Here is a 17,279-nt window from a genome sequence, read left to right as displayed (position 1 = left end):
TTTTTGATTCAGTATAGGCTGTTCTACCCACGTATGACAAAAAATGCGGTAGTCGCCAAACACCCTGTATATGAGCGGATGATCAAATAAATTATTAAAATCGGAAAATTTTGTGAAACTACTCTTAGGCTTATTCGACGCGTTTTTGCATGAAACGATAGAATTTGGCAAAAAAAAACGTCGTTCTGCCTTGTGATCTGAGATATTAAGCGTTAAAGTTGATGACTATATTGAAGTTAGGAAATCTGTCACAGAGGCAAAATGAGGTCTATAATTGTACTGTTCCACATGGGTTTCGACTTTTCACGCGATGCAAAGGGGCGCACGACTTTTATAATTGTACTGTTGCAAAATCGAAACCCTTGTGCATTTTTTTCAGACAGAATAAGCTAAAATGAGCCAGAAATTAGATTCGACGCATAGTGGTTCTATCATGTTTTGGCGTAACAACAAAATAGCGTAAAAAGTATGAAGTGACTAGACAGAAACTGATGTTCAAGTGAAATGATATGATTGGTCGGCGCAAGTTACGCTTACGCAAGTTACGCCGCATGTAACGGCACCCTAAGTTAACTGAATTTGGTGAAAATGGCCCTTAGGCCCAGTTTCACAACTGACGGTTAACTCTTAACCGAGGTTCAACTTATTCATTATCTCTTTTCAATTCTAGAATTGGAAAAAAATGAGAAATAAGTTGAACCTCGGTTAAGAGTTAATCGTGAATTGTGAAACTGGGCCTTAAGCCTTGTGTCCACGATGCTAGAAATCGGTCCAAGATCTCGGATAGAGAAAAAATTAACAAATCACATTTGAACGATTTGATCAAATGACCATTGCGATTGGTCAATGCTTTCTTCATCCGAGATCTCGGACCGATTTCTAGCATCGTGGACACAAGGCTTTAGGCTTGCGTTCAGGAATTACACCCAGGTAATTCTAAGCTATAAGTTACGTTACGTATATTATAGCAAAAATGCACCCTAGAATTGTCCAGGCGTAATTCCTAAACGCAGCCTTAAATGTCTCTAGAATTCTTGTGTCGCTGGTTATGGAAATACCAGGTAGAGGGAGCAATGTAACTGTGAAGGACGACTTGGCGATGACGGCAACAGACGTTGGGAGGGGCAAAGAAGTAGAGTGTGTTGTAAAGGGGGGATTGGCGGAACGACCGGCGTTTCGGAGTTCGGAGAGCGCGTATCGGTAGTTGCGAGACGAGGCAGTCGGTGACGGGTTGCGGTCGTCTAGTGTATCGTAGTGAACGGTTTTGATCGTCTTTTCCTTCCCTCCTTGTGTTCAAAAATGAGCTGGCAGGATTACGTTGATAAGCAGCTGCTCGCGTCTAGGTGTGTTACCAAAGCGGCGATCGCCGGACACGATGGCAATGTGTGGGCGAAATCTGAAGGCTTCGAAGTGAGTAGCAGCTCCAAAAGAATGTACCAAGAAACGGTAGAGAGAGAGAGAGAGGGAGAGAGCGCGAGAGTGCGTGCGTGTGAGAGAGAGAGAGAGAGAGACAGAGAAGGCGAGAGAAAGAATGAATGAGTGAGAGAAAGAGAGAGTGAGTGAGAGGGTGTGGAAAAGGGGCAGGGAGGAAAAGAGGGAACGAGTGAGTGATAGTCGTGAAGCGAGAACGAGGGATAGACAGGACAAATAGATTTGGTAGCACGCCCCCTCGATAAAAGGGAAAGTGCGCGGAATAAAGAGCCCTCCGATAAAGCATGGAGCACGCTTTGTCGGCGCGAGGCGAGGGAGAGAAGTGCGAAAGACGGAGTGTACATGAGCGAGAAGAAGCGAGAGCGCAAGAGAGAGAGAGAGAGAGAGAGAGAGAGAGGACAGATGCTCCGATGAGATTATCCGCGCCGTCCGCGGCCCGCGCGGTTTTCGTTCGAGTTCATTCGGCTCGAGCACGAAACGAAGCAAACGAATCTAACCGGTTCACGGCTCTCTCAAGTGAGCCAGCCGAACTGTGATGGTCACTGTGGAGCGCCGCAATGCGCCGCGCGGCATGCACGTCGACGATCTCGCTTCTAACCCCGAAATGTAATGCCACATTGCCACGTATATATACCTATATGCACGACTGCCGGCCGGCCCCGGCCCCGGCCGGCCGGCCGGCCGGCCCCAAACGGTCGGTCAGTTAATCGGTCGATCGGTTCGTTGCTTGCTCGCTCGCTCCTGTTGCTATGAGACCTCTCGTATCACCGCCAGCGAATATTATCGTAATATACGTGTTCTGCCGGCAGATCTTCACCGTCATCACGAAATTCCATGGAACGATGATGAGCTGCTTGGAGGCGGCGGACATGTTCCACGCCTCCGTTTTTCTCGAAAATACGCGACAATAGAGTCGTACGGAATGCACGCGAATGTCCTTGTCACACACTCGTCCGTCGTCGTTGGATGACCGAGCGACGAAAATGTCTTTGGCACATCGGGCGTCGTTACTTGCGTTCGCTCGCTGGTTTGAGAATCGATTCTATGCCGAACGCGTCGAAAAGGGTGTGGCGTGTAGTGGCGGTAGCGGCAGCCAGTTTTCGCACAAGTCCGTTGTTTTTTTTAGCGATAAAAAAAATCTTTAAATCTGTATGGTTTTGACGATGAATTCGTTCTCTTGATGTCTGCACATGCGAGTATGAAGGTAACTAGCAGGAATTCTACGACGGTGAATCATGCTTCGCGTTGTTGGAGACAGTTATGCCCACGTGTCGGTGGCACCGAAATTGGAGTTCCGAAATTCTAGCGGTTTCGTCCAATGCTGCCTTGTGTTTCTCTCGAGAAGCCATACCTACCTACAATGGTTTTTTGGCGACGGCAACGATGACGCTTAACATGGCCGCGTTCTATCGACTCCCCGGACACGGGCCATGCAGCGCGTTGTTGCATCGTGATGTAGAAATGGTACAATTAATTATTTTCATCAGCAATCGTGAGGATTCTTGATAACTGAACACGATTTGGTTCGGAACATCGATTTGATGTAAATTCTGGAGAACGTTTCTTTCCATGGCGCTCAATAAATGGATAAACAGAATTTTTAGGTTATTTTAATGACAGTCACGTAGGCAGTAGGCACGAGAGAGAATGCGTGATTTTGCAGGATATGCGTATATATTTCAATCCGAATATTAAAAAAAATATTCCAATAATTTTCTTACGTTGATATTATCAGTATCGTTCACCTTCAGATTAAAGTTGCTTATTTACTTTTCAAATTACTTGTTCTTTGAGTTATAATTTCAGTTGAATATTGGAGCTCTTAAGGGGATACTGCAACGATGATTGAGCTTGATCAATGTCGATAAAACTGATTCTAAAGTAAAACATTAAGTATAACATATACATACGTTTCATGCTTGTTGTATCCTATATATTGCATGAATGCAAATGTATACACTCAGATTGTGCTTTTCCATTAAATTCTCTTATAAGCTTCAAAATCATAATTTTCATTATGTTTTAATTGTCAAGTTATTTAAATGTGAAAAACTTTTCGTTATATATGTGCGTGCGTGCGTGCGTGCGTGCGTACTTGGAATCACGTATTTATGTCGTGTAAAGAAATTATCTATGTGGTAGCAGGAATCTGTAATTTATACATATTTTTTCATATAGATTCGTAGTTTCCTGCAGCTTTTTGTGTTTTTTTCTTTTATTCTGGAGAGAAGGACTTTTCTATTCTATAATTTCTGTATAAGAAAAACGAAAAAATGGAAAAGTACGAAATACTCATTTCGTCGATATTGCAGAACAGTATCCTCTTAAGGCGACCCTACATGGTCAATAATACTAATCAGTAATATTAAATCAGTAATACTGACTGTGTATCAATATTTTTACAACCTTATACGATCAGTATTATCGACAATGTTTCACTTTAATTCTGCGTTATCTAACGTACTGTGACATACTGTGACATGAATTTTAATAAAGAAAAAGCACGTATTACTCTATAATATTAGCATTATTTATAAAAAAAGAACGAAACGTAAACGATGGTTTAATATATCTACTTTTCAAGGTTATTTTGTCCATGATTACGGATTAGACTGACGAAAATACTGACGCGCCCGTCTTCACATACACAGGACCGATTATTCCACCTTTTGGTAAATTTTACCTGTGAGGTAAATCTGGTAATCCGCGCATGTGATTGGGTAATCTTGCTACTTACTCAACAGGTAAAATTTACCAAAAGGTGGAACAACCGGCCCTTAATATTGCTGTCAATATGTCCACTACACAGCGATACTAAAGCCCTGCGCACACAATAGGAATAAATATTAAGATTTCAACCTACTAGAAACCGTGTATTCCGGTGTAACTGGTATCTGGTAGGTTGAAATCTTAATATTTATTCCTGTTCCTAATATTTGTTCTATTGTGCGCAAGCTCTGATGCTCGGGAATCAAAATCCACATTATTCTACGTCAATGTATCAATGTTAATCACACACGATCAGTAATATTGTCAGTATTTATTAAGACTAACATTATTATTAATCGTGCACGGGTACCAGTTAAATATTTGTTTTGTCTGCGTCGTACATATATTGCGTATTTTTTATGGTTTTTTTTTAATAATATAAACGAAACTTGATGAATATTTATTGTCAATCCTAATAATTTATTTTTAATAAGCGAAATGTTGTGCGCGTGCGTGGATATATATAATTACGTGGATATATATAATTACGTATATGTATATAATACATGTACATTAATATTCGATTTTGTTTATTATATATTGGAGTTTGATTAGTTGCAATTTAGAAATAAATTACTCCAAAAACTCTTAGCGATTGTTTTTAAGTAATATATTAAGAATAGATTTTAATCTTAAAAATGGGATTTAGATTTTTCATTCATTAATTTCTAACAAATTATGAATTTTTCTTTAATTAATAAAGATTAATTAAATATTTCAATAAATTTATAAAATACCGATAAAAAATTTACCAAAAGGTGGAACAAAATAAACGTCATGAAAACATTTTAATTTTATACTTCAATTCAATTTAACAAAGTGTTAATAAATTGACATACAAGATGTTTCGTTTTAATCATCCCAGGTGAATAATTCGAGATGTGGGATTGAAAAAAGATTTCAGACAAAAGTTATGCGAGTTCAAGGGAGACACAAGATGGTACCATGGGTTTGACCTTGGGTGACGTCAAGGTCAGAGCAAGGTCACTTTGAATTTTTTAAATGGAACTCATTTTTCATTGCATATTCTTGTAGCATACTTCGAGAGCTTTTCAAAACACTATAATAAAATATTTTTTCATTAAATACTTTTTAAGTTATAAGATTTGAATAAGCTACGAAAATATGCAATGAAAAATCGGGGGTTCCATTTAAAAAATTCAAAGTGACCTTGCTCTGACCTTGACAACGTTATCCAAGATCAAACTCATGGTACTATCTTGTGCCCTCTTCGAAGTTACATAACTTTTATGTTTGTCTGAAACTTTTTTTAATCCCGCGTCTCCTTCTCGTGTTATTCGTCTGGGGCGATTAAAATGTAACACTCTGTATATATACAAATTTATGTACACATATATATAAATTGCAAAATCGTTATTCATTAATGATTGACTTACGATTAATTCGATCGATAGTTTAAAATTTTATATAGTTTGTGAATTATTTAAATTAAATCATATTATATAATTTTGACGTAAATCTCTTAGAAAACTCATCTTCACATAAAACATGTTTTTTAATACAGCGCAGTCATATTTATAGAATTTATGTTCTATTATTCTCCGTCTTGTGTTTTTAAATGATATTTCATGTGGGTCATTCGAGAATTTGTCCAATATATTTCGCGCGCTAATTAAAATCAAGTTTTTCTTTATTTCTTTGTATAAATTTCAACCATTTACGTGAAGATTTTTCATATTTTCAATGAAACTAGTATAGTAATATTGAATTATATCAGAAAAACATACATTGTATTATATATATATATATATTCGAATGTTGGAGAGGGAGGGAGGGGGGAGAGAGAGAGAGAGAGAGAGAGAGAGATTTTAAATGTAAAAAGTGCAAACAATACGATCAAGCCTGTAATTTCGATAAGATGCATTCCTAGAAGTTCGTTCAGAATTTGTCTTGTCTCGATGTTGCATGACGTTTGATTCTCCAAAATTAAAAAAGAAATTTTGTGGTTCGATGAATCTCACAGTGAAAGCTTATATCGTGATTGTTGCGCCCTCCGCGTTACACTTTTGAAGCTTATCGCGATTTCTGTCGGTAAATTTATCATTAAGATAACCGTTATTAGCAAGACTTTTAGGACCATAGGAGGTTCATTTTTATTTAAACATCGCTTGTACTATTCACATCCAATTATGAAACGATATTGGTTTTATTAGAAACTGCAGTTTTTTTAGGTTATAAAATCGTTTTTTATTCAGTATCAAAATTTTATATGGTTTCGTATAATTATAATCATTTTTTAATATCGATACATCTAAATTGTTTTGTTTTGACTGAAAATTTACATTTTTCAGAATTTCTAACTAGCTCAAAAGTATTTCTATAATATTCTGAATAGTAAAACGAGGAATTGCATTAATTGTTATTGTAAAATTTTGAAATGTAATTTAAAACAAGCATATTATTTTTATCCTGATACTACATATCATTCTGATATGATAGTACCATTTCTGCAAGTTCTTCAGCATCTGTATCTGTAATTCCATCTCTATCTGTAATTCCACCTTTAGAGAAAACAGTAGTTTCAAGTTTTGATTTATCATATTTCTTTAACATATTCATATTTAATGAAACAATCATTTAAATACCGTTTTTATTGAATCGAATGATCGATAGTAATTAAGGATGTATCACACATATAGTCCCTGGAAAGAAAATTAAATTTGGAAATGTGTTTAATACTTTCTGGGGACTATAAATATATATACTTAGTATATAATTATATATATATATATAATATTATATTGTTTAATACTTACACTTCAAAGAAGCTATATACATATGAAAGTTGTGCGAATAAGATTAAAATTTTATTTAATAACATGTTTTAGTCGTTTATTTATTTTATTTATTATTTTTATTGCTAAAAATAAAAATTTTTTAAATAATAACATAAATCTAAATTTTTTAAATAAAGTTCTTTAAATATTCAACGTAATTTATGCAAAGTTTCATTGCGATTCACTGATTAATATTACAAAGATATAGAACAAATAAATATTTTGTTTATTTACTGGACAATTAGTTCATGCATCGCAATCTAACTGTGTACATAAATAATCTTGAATATATTATGTGCTTATAATAAAAAATTGAAATTTGTGTCATTTATTTTATAATACATTTCCATGCATTTTTATTAGAGCATAGATTAAAAAAATACTATTTATTAAAATAATTTATGATCCAGATAGTCAACGGCCACCAAATATGTCGTATTATTTTTAAATGTGATTTAGAATAATTTAATAGGTATTTTTTTCATAATTTTATCATTTTGAAAAAATATATAAAGCATCCTAATGAACGCTGCTACAGGTCACGTCGAAAAATATGATGTAATAATAATAGTAGTTATTTACTTTATACTTACTTGCACTTCTTAATTAATTTATGCATTTACTTTAGATACAATATTAATAATATTTAAAATATTGTTTTCATGTTATATATACTTATTTGAATAAATAACCAGACGTGAATAATTAATATTTAATACGTGAATTGAAAACAAATATCTAAAGCTTTCAAAAACGTGATTGATTCGTATAATACATCTTCGAAACTTACGAAAATCTTCTTTATGTCGGAGTATGTCCTTGGAAGATTACAAAAGGTTGCACTAGAAGTCCATACTTTCTATGGACTTTCAGTGCATAGAATTTCTTCAATTTGCTTCTTTTTAATTTCTATAATGGGAATATTAGCAGATGTCTAAAATGAGAAAAATTCTTTTTAAATGTTAAAATTATTATTAATCATTAATCAATATATTCGTTATAATTTATAAAATTAATTTACCTTAATTTGTACAATAACTTCGACTATATTTAAATATTAGGCTTTCAATTAGTCGTTCATTTTATATATCTCAATTTTAAGACAATAATGAAAATAATAAGTACAGCATTAAGTAGTACATAGAATCTGCAATGATGCCAATATATATAAATGCATATAATATTGAAGAAATCAAGAAATACTGCTTAGTAAATCGCAATACTTGTTAGCGAATAAGTATGTTATTATAATTATTAAAATAATTTACCTATAGTAACACAATACAAATAATGTTACTAACCTTTCAATATTTTTTGTTTTTTATGATTTTCGAAAGTAACAAATTGCTTTGGGATTTGCTAATAAGTAGTAATTTCTCAAATACATTTTTGAAATTTAAAAATATTTGACCGTAATTATTTGGAAACTTTTTCTTAAAATCATTATTAATCTAAATAAATTATTTATAAATAACCAATTACAATGTAAACTCATAAGTAAGTTTAATATATATCATAGTTATCATTAAAAATTCTTTCGAATTTTTATAATTAGACAATTTAAAGTATTTCCTTCAGGTTTTTGTTTAAAAGAAATATGTTTTGTTTAATAGAAAAAGTCGCTTCCCACTTTCGTATAATTTTTCAAAGATTCCGATTATTTCGCTGCATTATTTAGTTCTATAATGAAATTGTTTTACTAAATTTTCAGAAAAAAGATCAATAAAATTCTTTCTATTATAACAACTATAAATAGAATATTACTTTGTAATATTATCATTTTGATAAATAGTTATTCATTAAATAAATTTTATTCTTTGTCAAAAGTTGAATATTAGTAATCATCGATGATAAATGGCGTGAAATTGCATCGATCTGAGATTTCCACATTATTCTAACAAGATTCTTTCCTAAGTCGTTAGCGTGATAGAATTCCAGCAGTCCGTAGAAATGTAATTTTATTTTTGTATTTATCGACTAGTTTACCTCTGGCCACTCTACATCTATTATCTTTTGCTTGAGTTGCATTTTCTTATAGGTGGAATATAATAAGTTTCTTTTACTTCCTTAGGGAAAACTTTTATTATATTATCCGATATATTATCCAAATTGTCACTTATAAGATAGCTAGAAAAATTTATTAGAATTGTACAAATATAGCATAGTACGAAAAAAGTACAATATAATATATAGAAATGATATTTTACGTCTGAGATTTTAGTAATTGAATTTTTTAATGTCTATATTAATACAACAATCAGTAAGAAGCAATACCCATACCGGAAGCTGGATTTTGAGTGCTTTAAATAATTTCATGTGAATTTATATATCACATCTCTTCGAATTATGCGCTGAAATAATTTTTCGGACTTATAAACGCAACTGAACTACCCCTAGCAATATTAAAAATTAAATTGCTTAGAAATTTAATAATTTGATGTTTAATTGATATTATTTTAATGTATTGAAAATCTGTAAATAAATCTATAAATAAATTTATTGCGAAAAATATTACTTCAGTCGGGAGTCGAATCCGGATTTCTAGCATTCCGTGTTAAGACGCTCGTACAGATAATCATTGTATAGTAGATTCAAATAATAATTATTATATAATAAATTTTACTGTAAAATATAATGAAAATTTTTTTCCATGCAAAAATCATTTGTATCATAATTAGATAAGATTTATACTAATTCGTAATGTCTTTTAATAGTATAATTTTGATAGTTAATTCTAAAACGATGAATTTGTACAAATACATATTATTTCTAAGTTAAAATTCTTGTATCTATATTACATATCTGTATCCATAATGAATGATTATACGACAATTGACACAGAATGTCATAATAATTACGGTGCGACATTACTGTTACAGCTTTAGGACTGCGTTCCAAGATCAACAAGTAATCATCGCATAACTTTTTTGCTGAACTAGAAAATACTTGTAAATTCATGTAGAAATATTATCAGACACTGAGATCCAGCTTTAACCGAATAAAACTCTTTGCATTTGTTTGTGTTAGAATAATTACGATTCTTCTACGATAAGGAAACCCGTAACTTTTCCAGACAACTTCCGGGATACATATATGTGAAACGATCTTCGCGTAGCGTAAGCATGATATCACGCTGTCACTGTATACAAGAGATTTCTCTTTATTTCTAGGTAAGTAAAGAAGAACTCGCGAAATTAGTGCAGAGTTTCGAAGAGCAAGACATCCTGACGTCGTCCGGGGTTACCTTAGCTGGCAATAGGTACATCTACTTGTCGGGCACGGACCGTGTGATAAGGGCAAAACTCGGCAAAGTCGGCGTCCACTGCATGAAGACGACGCAAGCCGTAGTTGTCTCTCTGTACGAGGACCCCATACAACCACAGCAAGCCGCATCTGTCGTTGAAAAACTGGGCGAATACCTCGTGTCCTGCGGCTATTAGGTCAGTATGTGACAACAACTTTCAGCTTGCTCAGCTTAAAGTAATCGTCGCCATCGCGAAGAGTTAGCGCTTTATTATAGGAACTCAAAGCGCGTGTAGAGTGAACCTCCTTACCAGTTAGAAAATTCTCTCTTACGAATTTTGGGAGATATTTAATTTTATATATATTTTATATTATAGAGAAATTTGATTTTGCCTTTCATGAAGGCGCGAAAGGATAAACCGCACATTATTGCATTTTCTTTAAATTTATCTCTAGCAGTCCTTTTTAACTATTTATAAATATAAACTTCCAGTCTTGCTCTTTTTATGCGCATGGCGTACGATAAAATTTAATTAATTCCGAAAATACAAACGAATTGAAGTAAGATGTATGTACATATCTTATTTTATTATTAATAATCAATTACCGTTGGTATATCGTAATCTGCAGACGATCGAATTTTTTTAAACACTTAAAATAATTTAAATATATTCAAGTATCGAATTACTTCGAATATTATTAATGAAAATTCTTAAAAATTTTGAAAATTTGAAAGTTTTGAATCTCTGGATAATTTTTGCATTGAAAATTTCTGAATATCTGGAACATTTAAAATTGTTAAAAATGAACCGAAATGAGTAAAATTATCTAACAAAGTAACAGAAGCGCCACTTGCTGTCAGAGTTAGATGTTGAAATAATACATCTATTGTAATATATACGAGGTATCTTGCCATTATTTCCTCTTAAAGACACATTTTTAAAGTAATTTAGAGATGAAAATCTGAATACAAAAATGTCGAGACTATAATAGTTTTAAAATTATTAACGATTAAAGTTTATTAATTACAGAGTTGACATTTCGCTCAGGCATGATGATATGACAAATAGTAAAGATGTTATCGCGGAGGGCCCTATTAACTACATTGAGATTATAATATCAATATGCAGTGGTATTTTTTACTATTAAAAAATTGTTTTTGCTTCTATAGAACGTATTTATACATTACATATACATAATTAATTATATTGGAACATATCACAAAATATTAATTCATTAGCAAGATATTAAATATGAAATGTCAGCTGTCGAGATAAATTTATAACTTATATGTTTATTTGCCTTGCATGATAAATATTTTTGTGATAATATTGCAGATAAATAGATTATTTTTGACATGAAAAGAATTAAATATGTTGATTTTATATTAAATATATTGAAGTAAGGTTAAAACATGTCAAATTCTTATTTAACTCTAATGCACTTATATCAAATTACCGATGTGCACATTTTTTAATAATTACTCTATTATAATGTTGAAAAAAATTAAGAATATAATAATTTACGTAGATTACATCAAAATACATATGTACATCGTTAAAATTCACGAAGCTAAATCGATATACACCATTTTCCCTAATAATAAAAATAGGGAAGATCAGGGCACCACATGGATCATGGGATACTATAGGTTTGTTCGCGTTGCATGCTCCAACATACTCCTACTTCCTCCAACTGTAGCTCCTACTCACTCAAACGCGCTCGTTAGAGTGAGTAGGAGCTATGGTAGGAACATGTTGAAGCATGTTGGAGTATGCAACGCGAAACCTTGTGAGTCATTGGGCGCGTTCACGGAGTAATAAGAAAGAGATCAAACTCAAGCGGCCGGTCATGAAAAAAGTGGATTTGAAACACGGTGTAGGAAAATCCATGGAAAATCCGATAATGTGATTTTAATGTCATCACGCAGGAAAAGTTGGAAGTATTAATTGTCACGTGGTCACAGATCACATGTGTGTATCACTACATACATACTACTACATACATACATACGTGTGACCTATGACCACGTGACAGTCAATACTTCTAACTTTTCCCGCAAGGTGTGATGGCACTAAAATCACATTGTCGGATTTTCCATGGGTTTTCCTACACCATGTTTCGAGCCCACTTTCAGACCTCGAGTTTGATCTCCTTATTATTCCGTGGGCGCGTTCGGGATAATCCCGATTGATCACGGCTTGATTGGACATCACCAATCACAGCCTAGACCAGGTGCCTAGGAGCTTTGTAGTCTCAAGCGCTGTGAGTGGCTCGTGTCCAATTGAGCCGTGTCCAACTGGGTGCCACCCGGCGCGTTCAAGCCGGACAAAGCTGCTAGCCTGCTCGCCGAGCGATTGAATATGATTGGTTGAATCTATAAGTAATAATCAATCATATGCATTTGCTTGGCAAGCAGACTAGCCGCTTTGTCAACTTGAACGCGCCCATGGACTGTTCAGAGTAATTGGAGAATTTAGGTTAGTACAACTGGTACCGTACGATTGTTACCTGGTTGCACATACTATATATCTAGGTATGGCGATTTATTTCCGTCTTATCTTTGCATACACATGCCATTAAATATTTTCGTGCAAAAATAAGTTATTTTACCACTCAGAATTACTCGAACATTGTGTCTATCGTGGCTTTGCGTTGTAAAGTGTACGCAAAGTGAGGGCCATCCCATACTAAAACACAGTATAAGTAAGAACAGTAGGTACACTCTGTGTCGGCACATTTGATCTTTATGTCCTATTCGGCCATGTTGAAAATTGTGCGTGAGCACCAATAAGAGCGAATAATCTTAGGGACTAGAGAAACTGATTGGTGCGCCATGTTGAAAATTGTGCAGAATTGTGCAGAACGATCGCCACTATTTTTAACTGAGTGTACCTACTGTTCTTATTTATACTGTGACTAAAATATGATTAGATTTTTGGAGAGGGGAGAGATTGCCCCCTCCCCCTGTAGGGAGGCAGCATATACTGCCCCCACGCATGTACTTTATAACGCGAAGCGAAAGGGGAAGGGGAGTGTAAGGTTCTTAATATTGTATATAGCAGAAATAAGACGTTATTTCTTTAACTTTTTTGTTTATAACTTTTTAACAAGTAACGAACGACAGCTAAAATCTGTTGGAAGTCACTCAGGATCATGACCTTGACAGTGTATGTCAAGGTCAAGTTAATAGACAAAGTGTTTGTCATTGTAAATAATTATCCTGGCCTCTTTAAAGAAAAATGTGACACATGATTTATGACCTTTCTGCACTGCCTGTCATTTTAGTAGTCATATATCTCTTTGCTATTTATCCTTTACATTTAGATCGAGTATTAACAGTTTTAAAGGTTTTCTTGTTGCGGAACATTTTCAAATATACACTATACAATTGACGCTATACACGACAAAGAACGAGATTCAAGCAGTTCTAACGGTTTTCTACTTTCTCTCTTCTAAACTATATAAGTAGCATAGGGTAACTATGCCGGATATTTACGCCGCGTGAGGATTTATGCCGCAGAAGTCAGAAAAAATAGGAGTGGAGTAATGTGCGTACAACCATTCTTTTATATGCCTTTATATGATATTAGTATTGTGTTATGATTTCAGTTTCCTACTGTTAATATTAATAAAGTTACAGTCAGTTGAATCGATTTGTCAATGTAGTGAATAGCGCAATCGTATATATCATGATCCACATAGAATGATTATTACAGAGATTGCAAAAGGTTTAATGTTTATTTACGTAAATGTAAAGGGATAGTAAAGAATGGAGTATAAAGCGCCCAATGGCTCGTTGCTCAGTCCGCGGACTAGCAATCCATGGATCCGGGTTCGATCCCATCAGCGTCTCACACATCGCAGAAAATTTACTTAAAAGAAACTTCTGCTCCATCTGTATGATTAAAAGTTGTATCTCAAATGTCTAGGAGATACTACCTACTCCTGTAGAACGTATGTTAGACGTAAAAAACGGAATGATTGAGACGTAAAGATAAGACGTTAGATGGGCCGAATAGGCCAGTTCCTAAAGGCTACAACTTAAAAGAATGGAATATAACAAAATACAAGTGCTTAACTCTTATATTCTTTGTTCAGTTTGATGTCTTGTATAGCAAAAATGTAAGAGTTTTAAAAAGCTTTTTTTAATATGAAAAATAAGTATTTTGGATTTCTCTAATATTTCGTTGTAGTAGTAGATAGTACAAAGTTTTTATTGGTATAGTTCATTTATCTCAAACATAATAAATAATACTTAATAAATTAAGTTTTTGTTAGGTGTAGTGTATATACCGGAGTTACCCTATAGAAAATAACAGTCAATTTCTATGAGCCTTTAGAAACGATAATAGATTATAACCAACATCTACACAGTAAAAAATCATGCATCCATATGTAGAATTTTTCTTGTGTTACCACATTTTGATTATTACTTCAATGTAAAATCAACATACAACTGATATGTTATTATTTTTGTAACATTTTGATGTGTTAGATTCATGTCACCTTTCTAACTTAACAATTGCGTATGTCAATTAAAAATGGAATATTATTTTGAGTGTTTTTAACACAATTGTTTCAATTAATCTATATATCTCAGTCAATTTAACATCTAAGAATTTTTTCATTCACATTATACGAATAAAAATGTTTTATTAACATTTTCTTACTAGTTACTGCAACTACTCTTCTATGTACTCTACTTATTTTATATGTTAGTTTTAAATCATCCCTAAAGTCAAAATAACAAATATAAATGTAAAGTATTGTGTCAATTATTTAACATTACTAGTTCGTTAATAAATAACACAAGACGAATGAATTACTTTAACTTAAAATTTAGAGTGGATCTCCTGGGACATGTAAAAAATGTTAAAATTAACATTTTCTTTTTTACTGTGTATTGGTTAAATTGGTTTCTTCTGAGTAACCTGAATAGCATTTACGCAAGTGCTGCTCTTGCGCTTGGAGGGTCTCATGCGCTCTTACGTATTGAGCTTGTATGTAACTTCATTAATATTGCGAGTTTCAAACAATCTTTCTATAGAGATATTCTACACATGTAGAAATATAAATGAGTAAAAAATAGATTTTTTTAAGCTGTCAAAAATGAAATGCCTCTTAAAATTTAGGTAATGGCTTATTTTAGCAAGCCCATAATCGTTACTAATTTAAAAATTATTGTATCCTCGATATTCGTATTAGGATTTTCGTCTCTAAATTAGCTCAAAAGTAAAGAAAATATGTGACAGTGGCGGGACACTATATTCAAATAAATTTATCTCAGAAATTGAATGTGAGAATAAATGCTTAAGACTTGAGACAGAGAACGAAATAATAATAAAGCGTTATTACATATATATATTTATATATATATATAGACATATTTTCAAAATATTCAAAAGTCTTTTGATATTCCAAATACATTTAAGAGTTCTTAATTTTTTATTTATTATATAACTTGTGAAATATTCGAAGTTATTCCAGAATTTCATATATTCAAAATGATTCAATGTGTTTTACATTAAGTCCATCACTATCTGTGCGACACGTTGGATTAACACGACATTTATTCATGATTCCCCTCGTACCATCGCTTCGATTTAACCAGTAAGCTTGCATCCCACGTCGCTACGCGCTTATCATTATCGGTTTGTCACTCAATACTCGTCCCGCGGACATTCGCGCACGCTCCTATTGTGCCAATGTGCGTTTTCTCGCGCGCTCGTCAAAATGCTTCTGCAATCGGGAAAAAATGTTCTCCCTTTGGTCGAATTGTTTCAAGTATTCATGTGTATTTACGTTCTTGTAATTCACGTAAATTTTAATCGACAGCAATTCAGAAGAATGAAGACACAAAAAGTTTGCGTTTACGAACAGATACGGGAAGATATTGACCAAATGATAAATTTCCGCTCTTAAAATTTAACACTTCAACTTTTACTGATTTTGAGAGAGGGTCCGATTTCTCTATTGTTTTCCTGTTGCCACTATCATATTAGATCGTAACGTTATAAGCGAGAAATGACACGTTGAAATTCCTTGCATGCTATTTATAAATAAAGAGAATTTGTATAAAACAAAATAATGAGATTACTTTATAACATTTATAAAAATAGTCGAAAGCTATCTTTATCTGCCCTGATAGTCAATAAATAGTCCTAAAAGGCATATGAAATTTATTTGCTTAATGTGCATGCGTCTCCTATTTTTATTTCACCTTTTATGACTATTTGTTATCTATCAGTCCAATCATATAACTGTTATAACTGATATAATTGCTAATATATACATCAATTACATCTATATTATGTAGTAGTTATATTCATGGTTTGCTGAGAGGGCAAGTAAGGATAGTTCTCGGAAATAAAAATTCATTTTTACAAGTGTCTTAAAGCGATCTGATTATTTTGTTTTATCTACATTCTTTATTTACAAATGACTCGTCTGCAGAAAAGATTTCTATATTCAATGCTATTACTCCTCGATATAGAGCTAATTATATTTATTCTTTAGAGAAAAATATTTTATTCTTAGATGAAAAATTCTAAAATCTAGAATAAAATATTTTTAGTGCTATTCCATTAATTTGCTTAACAGAAACATTTAGGTTAGACACAATATTCTTTATTTAACATTAAACACTGATCTAAAGAGAATCTCTCTTATCTAGTCTTGCGAAAAGAAGTTTGCAGAATGTTAGTAATTTTATATTTTTCGGCAACGAAAAATTGGGCTTGGCCGGGACCTTTATTTGTATAGTATACAAACTGTGACATCAGAAGTTAAAATTTTTCTTGCAAACATCAAAATAAGATACTTTTTTTGCATATTACTTTTCGTATGTTACTCACTTTTTACATAGTAAAAAAGAAAATGTTAATTTTAACATTTTTTACATGTCCCAGGAGATCCACTCTAAATTTTAAGTTAAAGTAATTCATTCGTCTTGTGTTATTTATTAACGAACTAGTAATGTTAAATAATTGACACAATACTTTACATTTATATTTGTTATTTTGACTTTAGGGATGA

At 33.0% G+C, this 17,279-nt stretch overlaps 1 protein-coding gene across 1 annotated transcript in view; it reads left to right on the top strand.

Annotated features, from left to right (window-relative positions):
• The first annotated feature begins 1,158 nt into the window (after positions 1–1,158).
• Positions 1,159–17,279, top strand: part of chic (profilin chickadee) — a 21,152-nt gene continuing 5,031 nt past the window's right edge. Inside the window, exons 1-2 of the mRNA XM_018508436.1 lie at positions 1,159–1,410; positions 10,169–10,438. Of these exons, the coding sequence (XP_018363938.1) occupies positions 1,300–1,410; positions 10,169–10,438 (381 nt within the window). The 5' untranslated portion in view covers positions 1,159–1,299. The remainder of the gene's footprint in view (positions 1,411–10,168; positions 10,439–17,279) is intronic.

The sequence above is a fragment of the Trachymyrmex cornetzi genome, unplaced genomic scaffold (assembly GCF_001594075.2).
Source record: "Trachymyrmex cornetzi isolate Tcor2-1 unplaced genomic scaffold, Tcor1.1 scaffold26, whole genome shotgun sequence".
NCBI classification, from domain to species: domain Eukaryota; kingdom Metazoa; phylum Arthropoda; class Insecta; order Hymenoptera; family Formicidae; genus Trachymyrmex; species Trachymyrmex cornetzi.
The sequence above is the reverse complement of the archived record's forward strand: the minus strand, read 5'-3'. Positions and strand labels throughout refer to the sequence as shown.